Source organism: Phaenicophaeus curvirostris, chromosome 23, assembly GCF_032191515.1.
Source record: "Phaenicophaeus curvirostris isolate KB17595 chromosome 23, BPBGC_Pcur_1.0, whole genome shotgun sequence".
Taxonomy (NCBI): domain Eukaryota; kingdom Metazoa; phylum Chordata; class Aves; order Cuculiformes; family Cuculidae; genus Phaenicophaeus; species Phaenicophaeus curvirostris.
This window is the reverse complement of record NC_091414.1, coordinates 7,887,809-7,903,488: the sequence shown is the minus strand read 5'-3', so window position 1 is coordinate 7,903,488 and position 15,680 is coordinate 7,887,809. Positions and strand designations below refer to the sequence as shown.

General features: G+C 45.5%; 1 protein-coding gene across 1 annotated transcript; it reads right to left on the bottom strand.

The window, feature by feature from the left end:
* Positions 1-522: 522 nt before the first annotated feature.
* On the bottom strand, positions 523-15,442 carry STX12 (syntaxin 12). The gene is made up of 9 exons (XM_069875275.1): positions 15,299-15,442; positions 11,741-11,810; positions 9,764-9,863; positions 7,352-7,489; positions 6,420-6,463; positions 4,162-4,267; positions 3,698-3,770; positions 3,449-3,531; positions 523-1,961 (listed from the first exon to the last, which is right to left on the bottom strand). Exons 1-9 carry the CDS (start codon positions 15,396-15,398, stop codon positions 1,869-1,871), a joined length of 807 nt encoding a protein of 268 aa, XP_069731376.1. The 5' UTR covers positions 15,399-15,442; the 3' UTR covers positions 523-1,868.
* Between the last annotated feature and the right edge of the window lie 238 nt (positions 15,443-15,680).

Below are 15,680 nucleotides of genomic sequence, written 5' to 3'. Positions count from 1 at the left end.
TTAAAGGTCCCTCCCAACCCAAAGCATTCTATGACCCTACAGATAACACTCCTAGGGTCTCTTTTAAGCATGGTGAGTAAGTAAACGCTTTCATTTCACTAGAGGTGACATCCGAATGCCTGTCCCCCTGCAGCAGGCAAGCGCACAAGACAGCAGGCTCTACCATTCAGGAGTATTTCAAACAAGCAGAACAACACTTGGTTCCCCTGCCTTCAGATCACATTTTACTGTACAGGCCCAGCAAAGGCTTCGAGTTCTGGCAACAGGCAAATACTTAAATTGACCCAACACCATTCCAGGCATCAGATTTCTTTTTCTGCAATCAGCTATTGCACAGGGCACTTCTGCCTACATCCACATAAAAGTAATTCAGAGTTTTCAGCTACTTTCATTCTTAAGAATCAGAAGCCATGAAACTAAAACTGGAGGAAACACTGCTGTTGCTGCGTTTCTTCTCCCAGGCTTCCAGAGGGAACTGCAATCATACCATTGTCTAAACGGCAAGAGAAAGAAGCTCTAACATAGTTTCTGAAGTGTTTATTGATGGGTATTAGATGGAATGATGGCGCGATAACGCAAACCACTGTGTAATTGGGAGAACAGACTCCCTTCCCAGCTTTTCACATTTACTTTATTATACAGGAGACATGGAATAAGGATTAAATACAAAATGGGTCAGTATGCTGCATGTACCCCACTCCGTTGGGTTTCGACAGATTCCTGCTCCTGCTGTGCACATCAGTTCAGAGCTACATCAAAGTGGAGAGTGGCTGCTACGTGCTTGTCCAGATCTATCAGCAAGACGGTTGGAACCAGAGATCTCTTTCACTTGCACGCACATCCTCAGTCTGACCAATCTAGCATTCCTCTCAGCCAGTTTGTGCACTTTGTTTCATAAAGAATGGAAAATATCAGATGTTCACAAGCCACACACACTATTTACTAGTACACTACAAGTGGGCTTCAAGAGTACTTCTTCAGAAGCAAGATTGCAGCTAATACTCATCTATCTTGCTAGCTTGTAAACTCAGGTGCCCACTTCCTCATCTTCTGTGTGATTTTTCTCCCTGGAAACTTCTGAAAACAATTAGGAGCAAGCAGCTGAATTTTGTATTTCTAGTGCTTGAGAGTCGGCATTGGAAGATATCTATTTATCCAATAACAAACCACCAGCTAATTTCTCTAAGGAAGTGGTGCTGTTAGATTGTAAGTCAAGAATATCCTGTCCTCAAATGATGTATTTTGGAAAAACACAACCCCAACCACACTCAGAAAATTAAACAAGCTACAAATCTCAAGGCTAAACTGAGCAGCACACAGTGGTTCCAGCTATCGTCCATGCATACTACTTCTTGCCTTTCAAACCTGTAACATCTTTCTCTTCAAGAGAATCTGGAACCACAGCCACTTGGAGACCAATAAAACCATGGGGCAGTTACTGGAGACTTTAGAAAGTGCTGGGTTAAGGTAATGTGAGTCGGTGTTGTACCCTCTTTGAACGTCATTCTTATTCCAGTCCAACAAAGTTACCTACACACAAGGAACGGTAAAGTTGTGCCACTTGCCAAAAATAAGACATCTCCAATTATTGATCACACTTCAGCATACAGTTGGGACAGGGTATGATACATTACAGAAAGCAAAACCACAAGATTTTAGTTACATAAAACAATATAATTTGTATATAAACTGATAAATACTGTCTCCATGGTTCACTAATTCCAAATACTAGTTATCTGCACATTAGTTGCTAATATCTATTACTAGAAGTAGTTCCAGCTTGTGCTCTCTTGGGTGGTCATTTCATTTCCGAGACCAGTCAGCCTGTTTGCTCCGAGGGGAAAAAAAATATCTCAGCAATGAGACTACTATTTTCCTATCCACCAGAAAATGAGTCCTATGATTACAGAAGCCACAGCAAGACCAAGGATCAGGATACAGATCTTCTTTCGGGATTTCTTCTAATAAAAGAAAAAAAAGAAAGCCACTGACACCAGGAACAGATGACAAAAGGAAAAAGTCTATGAGTTACTGTCAAATTTGGTAAGCCAGCACACCCACAATACCACACTTATCCAAGAGAAGAAACCAGAGTAGTCTGAATGCTTTGATGTGTTCCTCAAACTGTGTGATCCTACAGGTAAGCGTTCTCAGGTTTAGGAGCACAATGGTCCAAGAGATACAGTTAAGTCAAAATGTGACAAATCTTGCTTCTCTTAAGGAAAATGCCAGCTTTACTTCAAGTTGGCCACAAAAAGAAAACTTGGCAACAGCCAACAGGTGCTTTTCATCGTAAAGGACACCACCATAGCTCCAAAGGAAAGCCAAACATCTCTAGGTATTTAGATTTTGCAGGTAAGACTAATAAAACTGCTAAGCAGTTCCCCCAAACGCATCCTCTTGGCCGCCTGGGGTTGATGTGGGAATAGTATTGCACTTCCATGATTTAATATACAGTTACTGTATCTGGATTTTCCAGCTTTGATCACCTTATTCCTCAGGGCAAACTCCAGTCTGTCCATATACACCAAATATTTTAATTTGGCATCTAAGGCCATCTAAGATAGTTGTATATAACCACTCCCTCCTTCATTCAGTAAGACACATCCAATACTTGTCCAATAGCTGCCAAACTTGCGTTGATAACCCACCTAAAAACTTTATAAAGGAAGCCACGGAGAGAGAACACTACTAAATGCTGCCAGGTAGTAAAAGCTACTTTCCCTTGCGCTAAACAGCACTGCAGTTTTATTGCCTTCTAGGACCTCCCCACTTGGCAGCTTCAGAGAGTCCACATTTTTTATCTTGTGTGGAAACCTGAAGTCTCAGCAGTGAAATTGATTGAAGCAGAACCCTTATTCCTTCACAGAACCTGAAACTACAGGGGCAATAACGATGGAAGGGATCTATAGAAAACATGGATTATTGTACAGAAAAGATATTTCAGCAGCATTGAGACCCACTGCAAGAGATTTGATGGGACAGGGAGGGCAGACTACAGGACAGGAACTCAACAGTTAGAAAGAAGAGTGCTGCAAACCCTGCCACCAGAAGTTTTGAGTCTGGGCAAGGATTTTTGCACATCAGGTCTTGGCTGGTATGTTTACAAGACAGATGCACCATGAGAACTTGTTCTTATTAATTGTTCTGCTAACTTCTTACCACAGCAAAGACGGTGAAACACCTAAACTGGCTGAGTACTCCTACATGAAGGAACAGACTGACCACACATCCTCTGAAGCAGAAAGCTAATTTCAATACTGTGTTTTTGACAAACGCTTTATCTATTCCTTGCAGCATGATTTTGAGCGAGTGCCAAGTTGCACAAGCTGTTTTTAACAATGTTTGGTGTGCTGCAGCCCTCAGCATGTGTCTTGTTATGCCTGTTCCATTATTGCCCAATGGCAACGTTATTGTCAACACAATAACACAAGCATCCAGAATTCACCTGGTAATAGGCAGCTCTCTGCAACTGCTCACTGGCTCTTTCCACATGGACTTCTGCGCTTTCCACGTTTGCCTCTATGCTATCTACAGAAAAATAGGAGAAGTAATTGTAAAATATTTCAGAGCTTCAGTGTTAAAAAAACCCCCTAATTAGACATACAATACTTTTTATACAAAATACTGGAAAATTTAATCTACATAGGCAAAACATAATCAAGTGAAGAAACTTTCTGTATCCAAACACACTTACCAATCATATCTCCTTGGTCATGAATCATCATGGCTAAATCCTTAAATATCTGATTGACATCCAAAATGTCTGCCTGAAGACAACAATTTAACAAGTTATAACGAACACTGGTTACAGTTTTTCTAATTCTCATTCTTGGTACCCCTTTTGACCTTTGCTCAAGCGTCAGAGTAGATGCCATTGTTCCCCGAATGAGGCGACTTGACACTGCTCTCTACAAAACTTGGGATTAACACAAGAGCCTACAGTTACATGAGCTGCTCCTACCATCTCTGAAGGACCAGCTGTCAACACCGAAGGAAAATACACCTAGTGTCCTTCACCATGGAGACTGATCTTGGCATCAATCCTCTCTACAAGGAACTCCACCTTCAGATCTCCTCAGCCCAGCCCATTAGTTACCACTGCATGACTCCTTTGGTTTATCTCTCAGTACTGTTAACTGTGCAGGTGCTACTTGTCACCTCTAACTGCCTGATTGCTGTTTCTCTTTCTTTAATGAGTTCAAGGTCCTGTTCAGTTATTGCCACATCTTCTTCCTGAGACTGCATTTGGTTCCAATCTTCACCACTGCAAAGAGATGGAAAGGAAGCGTGACTTTCTCTGTGTGGGGGTACTTCCTTGCTTCATTTACAGCAAAGCACCAGGGAGTTCAACTTGATGTTTCCTACAGAACAACCCTCAGGGCCCTGATGATGCGACTGCACAGAGACAGGACTGATCTGTGGCAACCACTGGGAAAAAGGGACCAATCAGGAAAAGTGAAGGAAATGGAGAGCAGTTACATGCATAGACTACTCTGTTCTAGGACATGACGGCTATCTATGCCATTAAAGGGGAGACCACCTTTGTTCAGATCCGTTTTATTTTTCAAATACCTGTGCCTTCCTTCCCTTTCACCATCCCCCCAAAAGCGAGAAATCAGAATTTTGATAAGAGAGGAGCCCAGAAGCACAAGATTACCAGAACAAAAGAACACCTGACAAGGTGTTCGGATTCAAAGATTCTCACTTGCTATCTGACATTTGGAGATAATAATAAAGTGGTTTAGGATTTTAATTCATGAGTCTAGAAAGAACTTCAAATTAAATCAAACACTAAAAGATAGGTTAAAAACCAAATAACTCTGCACCCCCGTCTACCTCTCCCCTGCCGAGTGGGTGCTTCATATCTGCTGCCCGAGTCACAGCAGTGACAGTGAGGGCAGTACCTAGGACACAAGGCCACCCTTATGTTCAGCGTAGAAAGGTCTTCAAGGGCAGCATCTCCCTCTGATCAACAAAGATAAATGTGCTGGAAAGCACCGTAATGTTCCAGTGTTAGGAATACAATACTGTTTTAAAGTCTCAAAGTGCTAAAAGAAAGGAAGATAAACTACATGACTGGGTGAGAGCTGACTATTCCAGCAATCCAGCTCTGGGAGGACAGCAGGGTTTTCAGGTATTTAAGGCAGAAGTTTCTGACATGTAGCACACAGGAACAACTTTGAATGTGGAGTAGCTTCTGTGTGCCACTATATCTTGCAGAGTTAAGAGCCTCTGTATGAACAGATAATCTCTAGTTCCACTGCTGTAGTGTGCAAGGTCTTCACACCCATCACAGCATCTATAACCGAGGGGCTTTTACTCGGTCTGTGAGAGCTCAGGGCTGACGAAGGGGATGCACACCATCAGCTGATCACATCAGTGCAGTTTTCAGAGGAGGGCTGAAGAAATGAGAGATGTAATTTAGGTGTCTTGATTTAGAAACTGAAAGGATTTCTACAGTTATGGACAATAGATTTCATCCCAGTTTTGTCAAACACACATACATAGAGACTGACACAGTGACCACAGATACTTCTGGGGTGTCTTGAGCTCTCTTTACCACACTGTAGAGTTGGTACGACGCTTTACAAACCTACCTATCTTGCAGGCACACTGTTACTGCAGAACCAATATCACTGTCTGGCAGGTGACAATAACACTGTTTTATAGAATCATAGAATCACGGAATGGTTTGGGTTGGAAGGGACCTTAAATCCCAGCCAGTCCCACCTCCCTGCTATGGGCAGTGACACCTCCCACTGGATCTGGTTGCTCCAAGCCCCATCCAACCTGCTCTTGAACACCTCCAGGGATAGGGCAGCCACCACTGCTCTGGGCAACCTGGGCCAGGGCCTCTCCACTCTCCTAGGAGAACATTTCGTCCTGTTATCTAATCTAAATTTCCCCTCTTTCAGCTTAAAGCCATTCCCCTTCATCCTATGCACATTCTAGGATTACTTTAACAGTGCATAATGTTCAGGATTCCTGAATTCAAGGCTGCCTCAACCATTACTCTGTAGAAGCTCCAACTGGGCTTCAAAGATAACACCCAAATCCATGAATACACACACAGCTCTTTGTGGAAAGAGTCACAGTGAGGGAAATCCTGCCTGGTCATCTTGTGCTCACAGTCCAGAAAACCAGGAGCTCCTACTGCCATGTGCTGGGGACTCTCCTGTTCCCCTCTGGGCAGTAACTGCCCAACCTCCACCTCAGGAGGATAAAACACAGTCATATGCAATGAACTTTTTCAATTGCAGTTTGCAAGTATTGTAATAATTGCATCTCAGATATTTTTGCTTTCCACTCAGCTATCAGACCCTGCCTCAAGTTACAATATTATATATATACAACATACGATAACCCCAAAACCTTTAGTTATACATAGTTCAAACTATACATTAAGAGACTGTTACCTATCAAACGAAACAAGCTGTTCTTCTCTGAACCGCTCATCAGCCTGCAAGAGAGAAATGAGTTTAGTCTGGCAGATCTCACAAAATCAACAGGAATCTTGAAGGGAAAGGCATATGTTGTCCAGAGAGCTCTCTGAGACTGCCACTGTGAATTCAGCTCTCAGATTTAACATAGGATAATTCAGACTGGATTTAGATTCATCTTTAGATTTCATTTTTAGATTCAGATTGTCTCTCCAAATTGGAGGCAACCGAGAGATCGAAAGCAGCCAGGCCCTTTACAAAGATCAACTGGCATTGTCACTTCCTTCCTGAACAAGTAGCAAAAAACCTTAGAGCATAATCCAACTGATAGATGTGTTCCCTGGTAGAAATTAAGAACATATACTTAACACAAAACCCCAAGTCACGGGGAGAAAAACACTTTCATTGGCCTTTCTTTATTAATTGTTAGTAGCCACAGGGGCTTCTCAAAACATAACAGGGAGAAGGTTTGAACACACGTTGGAGGTGTTAGCAGGACAGAAACTATAAGAAAATAAAGAAACATCCTGTGAGATATAAGACAATTTAAGGCATGGTGAGCTTCCAACTAACCACTAAAATTTTATAGGCTAGGGCTGATGTCAAGCAAAAAGCAGCCTGCAATGCTTTGCTATTAACTCTACTTTAACTCCCCATCTCATCCTCCACAACCTTTCGAACTGCCAGAAGCCCTTCTATCTTATATTAACATTGACAAGGAGCGTACCAAAATAAGTGCCTAGCACTTAGAACATCTGACATGAAATAACTCACGCACTGAAGCCCATTTACACTCACTGGTGGGTGAGTAGCCAGCTATGAAGTTAGTAGGCTATGAGGCTGGAAGTATAAGATCTCTCAAGGCTTGCAGTTCACCATATCAACACAAAATCCCTAGAAATACTTACAGAGATACGGGAGCCAGCTCTCGCCCTCGCTACGGTCTCTTTTTCCTTCTCCGACACTCGCCTCTGTACTGCCTGGAAGTTATTTAAGGCCGTGGAGAAGTCATTCATTAAACGTTCTTTCTGAAGCCTCTGTTGGCGCTAAAGAATTGAAACAAGAACAAGTGTTCAGATATTCCCATTCACGATAATGCAACTGTCAGACTCTCCAAAAACCCATCATCATCACAACAACAATACTGAATGCTGGCACACAAGCGATCTTTCGGCTCCAGCATTCTGGGGCACTGGAGAGAACAAAAAGCCCACCGTATTTTAATTTGCTTACCAAAGGCTCTGTGCCTTGCCTGCTGCAGGACAGTTCTGTGCAATACGGGTCTCTGATTTCAATCCTGTTTAAGTCTAAAGTAGAGAGGTCTTCTACACCATTACTTTTGTTCAAATCACCTTCCAGTCACCTACCACATTTAATGTCATACCTTTCGGATACCTACAATGCCTCTCCCCTTCATTCCTCTACATGGCCACCCTGGTAGTACTTAATTTTCCCTTGGCCTGATAAGATGCCTTTAACTTTCTTACAGAGGACGCCTCATATTTCCAGAACCTATTACCCATTACACCAGTTCATAATCTGTCTCTTCCAGCCATGCCACACAAAGAACCTGCTATTATTTAACCAGGAAATACCCTTAGTCCCGATAACTGCTTCAGTTTATCTTTTCTCCAAATACACTAGTTGTAATATTCCTTTTCATCTTTGTTTTACAGAAGTGACTTATTTAGCCTCCACAGAACTGAGTGCTGTGACATCCCAGTTACGGGAAATAAGTTGTGAAAAAGCTTGTCTCAAGGACATGTGATACTATGGTCAGTTCTTGTTTTCCATTAGAGAGATTCCCAACAGCTTTCTCAAACCGCAGGCTTTCCAGTACTGCAATTCTTCAATGAATTTGTATCAACCCAACACCCATTTCAAGGAAATAAATATTTTCAATTCATTTTTTCTATAATAAAGCCACTGTGCAGCCTCATAACACACCACAACTTTCATCTGGGCTGCCTGGAAGTAACAACCCTTGATCCTCAGCCTATTGGTGCCAGCTCCTGCAGATTTGGACTGGGCTGCCCCAACAGGCTTCTCCAGGCTTCAGGAGTCACTACTCCACTCAGTGAGATGCACGTGACAGAGGGAGATTAACTGAACAATATTTGCTGAACAAATGGGCAAAACATGGCCGTGCTTACAACTGGCAGATAAACCTTTAAATACAGAATTAGACTATGAGAACATCTGCTGACCCATATCCACAGATCATCCCACAGCACATCAGTGTTGTGGCAGAGATTTAAAGCAGAGCCGGAAAACATCAACAGCAGAGGACTGCCCCTTCCCTTCATAGAATGGTTTGGTTAGAGGGAACCTCAAAGCCCATCCAGTTCCATCCCCTGGATCAGGCTGCTCAAAGCCCCATCCAGCCTGGTCTTGAACACCTCCAGGTATGGGGCAGACACCACTGCTCTGGGCAACCTGGGCCAGGGTCTACCCACTCTCATCATGAAGAATTTCTTCCTAATGCCTAATCTAAATGTTCCCCTCCCCAATTTAAAGCCCTGCTTGTCCTGTCCCTGCACCCCCTGATCAACAGTCCCTCCCCAGCTTTCCTGGAGCCCCTTTCTGTACTAGAAGCTGCTCTAAGGTCTCCCCACAGGCTTCTCTTCTCCAGGCTGAACAACTCCAACCCTCTCAGCCTGTTCTCGTATGGGAGGTGCTCCAGCCCTCATATCATGTTCATGGCCTCTTCTGGACTTGTTCAAACAGATCCATATCCTTCTTATGTTGGACATTCCAGAACTGGACACAGAACTCCAGGTCCCATAGGGAGGGGGAACTCGAAGGACTATTTGGGAACATAAAGTCATAATCATTTCCTCATTGTATTTGGCTTTATTCAAATACAAGCAGGTGAGTCAGCCTTCCCCCAGCTGCTAATAAATCACAGGCGAGGGAAAGCTTTCCAGCATGATCCCATTTCATATAGACATGTGCTTTGCTAGGAGCTGTTATCCTCAAGAATCACATCACCAGGCACCACCTGAACACAATGATTTTTCAGAAATCAACTCAGAAACAGAATTCCATCCTTACCTCTCCCCAAACATTTAGGGCTTCTTATTCTCATCTGAGAAATTTTTGCACCTGTTTGTCACAGGGAAACATTGTTTTCTCAGTGCCATGTAAGCAGCCAGGATGCAGCCAGTTTAATGCACTTCCCTACTTCACCAATGTTCATCATTGTGAAAGGCTCCTGGCTCTTCAGCCATACCTATTCCAGCTTTGCGATGCTGCGCTTTCAGCTAATTTAATGAAACAAAGGATTTACAGACAGGTCCAGACAAACGCTGCCCACCTACCTGCTCAGAAGCAGACAGAGGCAGTGGCAGAGACCCCAGCTCCTTCAGGTATTCATTGGTCTCTTTGGCAAGGCGGTTTGCAGTGTGCTGTAGCTGTTGTCTGAAACAGAAGTCCAAAAGCAGTTATGCAAGCTTCTACCTAAAAATCAGTCTCCAAACACTTCAGGTTCCAAAATAATGACCAGGCAGGGGCTCTGAGGTCACATATCTTTATGGTGGTTTTTTTCACCCTAATGGAACAGAGATGTACTTCTAGGTTTTACACTGAACTTGACTCTGGACTACATCTTTAAAAAAAAGACACAAAGAAGTTCTGTTCTCCCTGCTAACCAGGACAATTCAGTAGGTTTTAAAATATTTTTTTTCTCTAATGGGATAAGAGAGAGAAATTCAAGGGGGAGACAACTTCAATTAGCAAACACAGGCACTCTTTTAGGGTTGAATTCCTTGTGGTAGCTCACTTGACAACCACCAACTCGACTGACTAAAGGTACATTTGATAAAGTATAGACACTTGAGATATTAAATTCTTACATTTTTTGTGAAAATTAATGGTCAGAGAGAAGGAAGATCCAGCTTCTACTTTGGGAAATGCTAGGTTTTCCCTTGAGCCCTTCTGCAATTTAAAGCAGTTGTTGCAGAAGATCTGGTACAGCAGCAGCACCCTCGTTAGTGTGACAATACTAATGTTCATTAGTTACACTGAGCTTAATGTAAAGACATCAGCTCGTACATCAGAGTTGAAGTTTATCAGAAAGAATGCTCGCGCTCCACAAAGAGCAGAACTGCCCATTTTATTTCGCAGCCACACGCACAAAGACTAACAGTGGAAACCAGGAAGATGCAAAATATTCAAATAAGACCTCGTTTTTTGGCATTCAACGGATTCAAGATACTTAAGTGGAGGTCACCTATTCAGCCCAGCAGATGCACAAACCAGAGTTTTCAGGCTGTATTACTGGATAAGCTGACCAGATATATGTGAGCTGAATAAATCACCCATGCAGTTTTATATTAAATTTGTATGGCAGCTGGAAATTTGGAGTGCAACCACTCTTACCTTAAGGAGGAGGGACATTTCTACAAGGAAATTAACTGGAAAGACACCAGTGATTAGTTCTTTAATCTATTGATTAAATCCAGATCAACTCAACTGAGCAGCTCAGGCAAACAAATTCCTTTCCCTACTGGGCTGTGATCTCATCCTTCAAATGCAGCGTATGGAGGCATCACCACAAGTGATGAACTTCCCCAAATCAGCCGCTATAAAAAATCAGGACATTGTACATTCAGAGATCCACGGTACCATCACACATAGGGACGATGGAAGAACTTACTTGCAAGTTTTCTTTACTGACTCCAGAAGTTATTCTTCTCCTAATTTGTGTTTATGCTGCACAAGTTTGTAAAAGCTGCACAGACACACCGATCCCCTGTTCAGTCTCTCCAGGAGTCAGCTGGGACTATGCCTGTTTAAAGGTCCCCTGCTGGCATTTTATTCTTCTGAAATCACACATGGCATTTTGGCTGCTGTGTAGGTTTGCTCATCCTTCTAGTGCCTAAATCCATCTGCACCACAGGCTCCTTTTCCATCAGCCATGGGCATTCCATGCTGCTTTCCCTTATGCAGGGAACAGGTACCTAGTATGGCATTCACTTCTTCTAAACCCCAAGTGAGGTTGTTATGGCTGGTCCTGAGAGCACGGCCAGAAGATGATGTACCGTTACCCTTTCTAGAGAAACCATGACTTTTATAACCATTCCTATCCATCAGGTCTGAATAGCTTCTCATAGTCCTGCAGAAACACATTAACTCATCCAGTAAACTGCTTAACGTAGCTCATCATCTTTGCTTTGTAGGACTGTATTAAATGTATCGCATAAAGCACCTCCCCGAAGCAAGTAACCCAGTTCCTCCCAGAACACAGACAGAAATTGAAGATAACCTATACAAACGTTAGCTCATTTAATACTTACAAGTTCTCCTGAAGCTTGCTGGAATCCTGCTTGGTTCCCAGCTGGCTCATCAAATTCTTTATCTGAGCAGCTGAATATAAAGAGATCACAAGATGAGTTAGTGACACAAGTTCTAGTCTATTTAATTTCTTCTTGGATGTATTCCTCTAGCTTTCCACAAAGCATTTCTCTCCGTTTAACCTAAGCTGACAAGACAACATTTACACTCTTCACTTCAAATGCAAAGTGTGTATGAAACATCCCCACTTAGACACGATCCAGACAAACTTTCAGATCATAAAGTGAGGCACACGTACCTTGAAGACAAGTTTGTGGAGCTAAAAGTCTGTGCACCTTTTACACGTGTGCAACCTTTTTAGACCAACTGACATCACAGTTCGTTCCTACTAGCCTTGCTCTTTCGGAGTTATAGGCCATCACTGCTGCAGAACAACTTTACTACGCTTTGTTGCCACTTTTACATATTCAAAACTTACTCTGTTAAAGAGCTGTGTTGATGAATAAGGAAAAGCCAAGGCTTGCTATCAGTTAAAAAAACACGCAATCTGATTTTTTCTCCTCGTGCCAGCCCAAACCTTTTGTGACACTGGCACACGTTCTCTCAAGAGCAGCAGACAGCAGTGGTGCGCTTCACGGTCAGCTCCCATCAACCTGAAGCCCTGCTGTACAAGCAGAGACAGCCTCACCCTCTTCCTCCCCTCTCTCCTGTTCTTCCACTGTTTCCCTTGTGTAGGCACCAGTGATCACGCAACCACACAATGGATCACACCAAACCATTAACCTACCTGAAAGGCAAGTGCTAGTTCTCTCCCCGCTCCCTCTCACTTAGAAGATGGGGTTTTTGACAGATCAGCCCCCTGATCCACTTTATTCTGCAGTTGCATCATTTTTAGCATCACTGAAGATGCTGGGTGCATCATTTATGACAGCAGCACATTGTCTGATTGCCTCAAATCGATCGCAAAATCAAACGCTACCCCACCAGGCCTCCAAAAGAGGCCACACCAAGGAAGATCCACTTAATCCAGTTCTGCAGGCAGCTGAACTGAGCTGAGACACCCAATAAGTTCAATGAGAGTCACTTCCCATTTGGTCACAGCCCACTAGTGTAATTCCTGCTTCCAGTCTGGAGCAAGCCACTCCAGCTGATTAAATGTTTTGCTGAAGGAACATCAGACTCCTTACAAAGGCCACTTCTTTTACAAAGGCGACTCGGCTAAGGCTGCAATTGGATTTCATCATTAATTAGGCAAGGATTCTAGCTTTTGCATCCAGTGAGTATTCTCACTGAGAATTCTAGGCTGTTAGCTCATACAGTGAGGAGTTGTCTAGCAACTTGTTATGCACAGACTGAACATGGCTTCTAGCAAGCAAGACTGTGTATTTCACAGCTCTGTTAGCCACAGGGAGGCCAGGAAAGTCCATAGTCTGGTTAAACTGACAAATGGGACACAGACCTGACCCTGCCTGCAGATACCAAGGACTGTGCTGATGGCATTTGTGCTAGAATGGAAGGATACTCTGGGATGCATTTTTTTTTTACAGAATCATAGCATCAATAAGGTAGGAAAAGCCCTCTAAGCTCATCCAGTCCAACCATCAGCCTAACTTCATCGTGCCTGCTAAACCATGTCCCGAAGTGCCATATCTACATGTTTTTTGAACTCTTCCAGGGATGGGACTCCAGCACTGCCCTGGGCAGCCTCTGCCAGGGCTTCATCACTCCTTCAGTAAAGACATTTTTCCTAATATCCAAATCTAAACCTGCCCTGATGCAACTTGAGGCTGTTTGCTCTTGTCCCACAATTCGTTACCTGGGAGAAGAGATCAACACCTGCCTCACTACGATCTCCTTTCAGGTTTTTCTCCACTGGGGGAGATCCTTGCACGAGCCCCATTTCCACAGCAGGTAATATGACTTTTGCCCCACTCTGAGCCAGGTTCTGCGACTCCTTGGGCTTGGTTTATTCCAGCAACAGCAATCACAGAGCCTACACAAACTGAGAGCAGGGTGTCTGGAGGGGCTGAAGCACTCTACTGGGATTCTCTGGATAGTGGGTATGGATATCGATGGAAAGAACCCCTCAGCCATCAAACCTTTTCGCTTTTAGGCTGTTAGGACTTCCTCACACCACCTGGCTCACACTTAACATTACTTAAACCAACTAAATGCCTGCTTTGCATGCCTGGGTAATGTAACGGGCTCAGAATTGACAGTTTGGCCAGCCCAGGTCTCCAGGTTTCTGTACATTTTATGTGAAATACAAACTCTACAGAACTTCCCCAGAGGAATTAATAACAGCCAGCCATGTCCCCTGTTCGCTTGTTGTTTTCCTTACAGGGAATGAAAGGAGAAATGAGATCAAGCCTAAGGCTTCAGTGTCTCTTCTGGAGTTTGAATGGAAAGCTTTTATAGTGTGCAATAAAGTTAATTACTGTAGCATTAAGTCAGATGTTCTATGTCTTTCCACCCACCCTGATAAAAACTGTAAGGCTATTTGTCTCATTTGTGATAGGCAGAGCACTGAGATAGGAGAGCTGCTGGTCATGCGACAGTGGAACCTCATCCCATGGGAAAGAGAAGCTGGATTCATCAGAAAGGGGGGGGCTCATGGAGCGAGTTCCATGGAGGGGAGCAGCATTAAGAAAAGAAAAAAGGAAAAGCCCACACAACCCATGTAATTTGGTGAACTTGGAGCAGTTCAACCGGCAACGGTGCCTCCACCAAGAGGAAATGAGCCAAAGCAAAGTAGATTCACCAACATAAATGGCTTTGTATAATGGAATTGGAGAAGTCGACAGCTTTCAGAGGAACCAACCCGTTCAACTGATCTAGCCTCTAAAAACTGCAGGGGACTTGGACGATTGGTGCCTTTTTTAGCAAAGGCAGTGTCTTTCAGAAGGGGTGGCATCACAGACTCTTTATGAAGTGACTCAGTAAGCAGTATTTCAGGGATCAGGACCAGGGATTCAGGGACAAGTTCATGGTACCGATCGTCCAGCTGGGGGTCTGAACCACAGCCCATTCCGAGTGCTTCCTAGTGGGCCTCTGCACCCAGCCCAAGGAACGCTGAACCGTGACAGCCCCCACCCCTGAGGCCCCAGTTCTGCTCTCACACCCCCCAGCCCCGCTCCCAGACCCCCCCAGCCCCGCGCTCAGACCCCCCCAGCCCCGCTCTCACACCCCCAGCCCCGCTCCCAGATCCCCCAGACCCCCCCAGCCCTGCTCCCAGACCCCCCAGACCCCCCAGCCCCGCTCCCAGACCCCCCAGACCCCCCCAGCCCTGCTCCCAGACCCCACAGCCCCGCTCCCAGATCCCCCAGCCCCGCTCCCAGACCCCACAGCCCCGCTCCCAGACCCCCCAGACCCCCCCAGCCCTGCTCCCAGACCCCCCAGCCCCGCTCCCAGACCCCCCAGCCCCGCTCCCCTCTCTCCCTCTCAGCGCCCCCAGTCCCTCTCCCTCTCTCCCTTCTCCCCCCAGCCCTTCTCCTCTCTCCCAGCCCCTACTCCCCCGCTCTCCCAGCCCCCCGGCCGCTCTCCCGCAGCCCCTCACTCACTGCACTGCGCCAGGCGCTGCACGTTCGCGCTGCAGGTCTGCACGATGCCGCCGAAGTCCCGCGGCGGGGCCGGGGCCCCGGGGTCCCGGGGTCCGTGCATGGCGAGGCCGGGAGGGGGCTGGGAGGGCTCGGCGGCTGCGGCGGACACTGCCCCGGGCCCCCCTGACCGCCCGCGCCGCGCCCTGCGCCGCGTCCCGCACCGCGGCTGCGCCACCGGGAGGGGCCTGCGGGAGCGGCGGGGCGGGCACCGGGCACCGGGGGGGCGGGGCTGTGCGGGCACCGGGGTCGTGGAGGAGCTGCGGGGCCGGGCGGGCACCCCTGGAGGAGCTGCGGGGCTGGGCGTGCACCCCCCTGGAGGAACTGAGGATGCACCCCTGGTGGA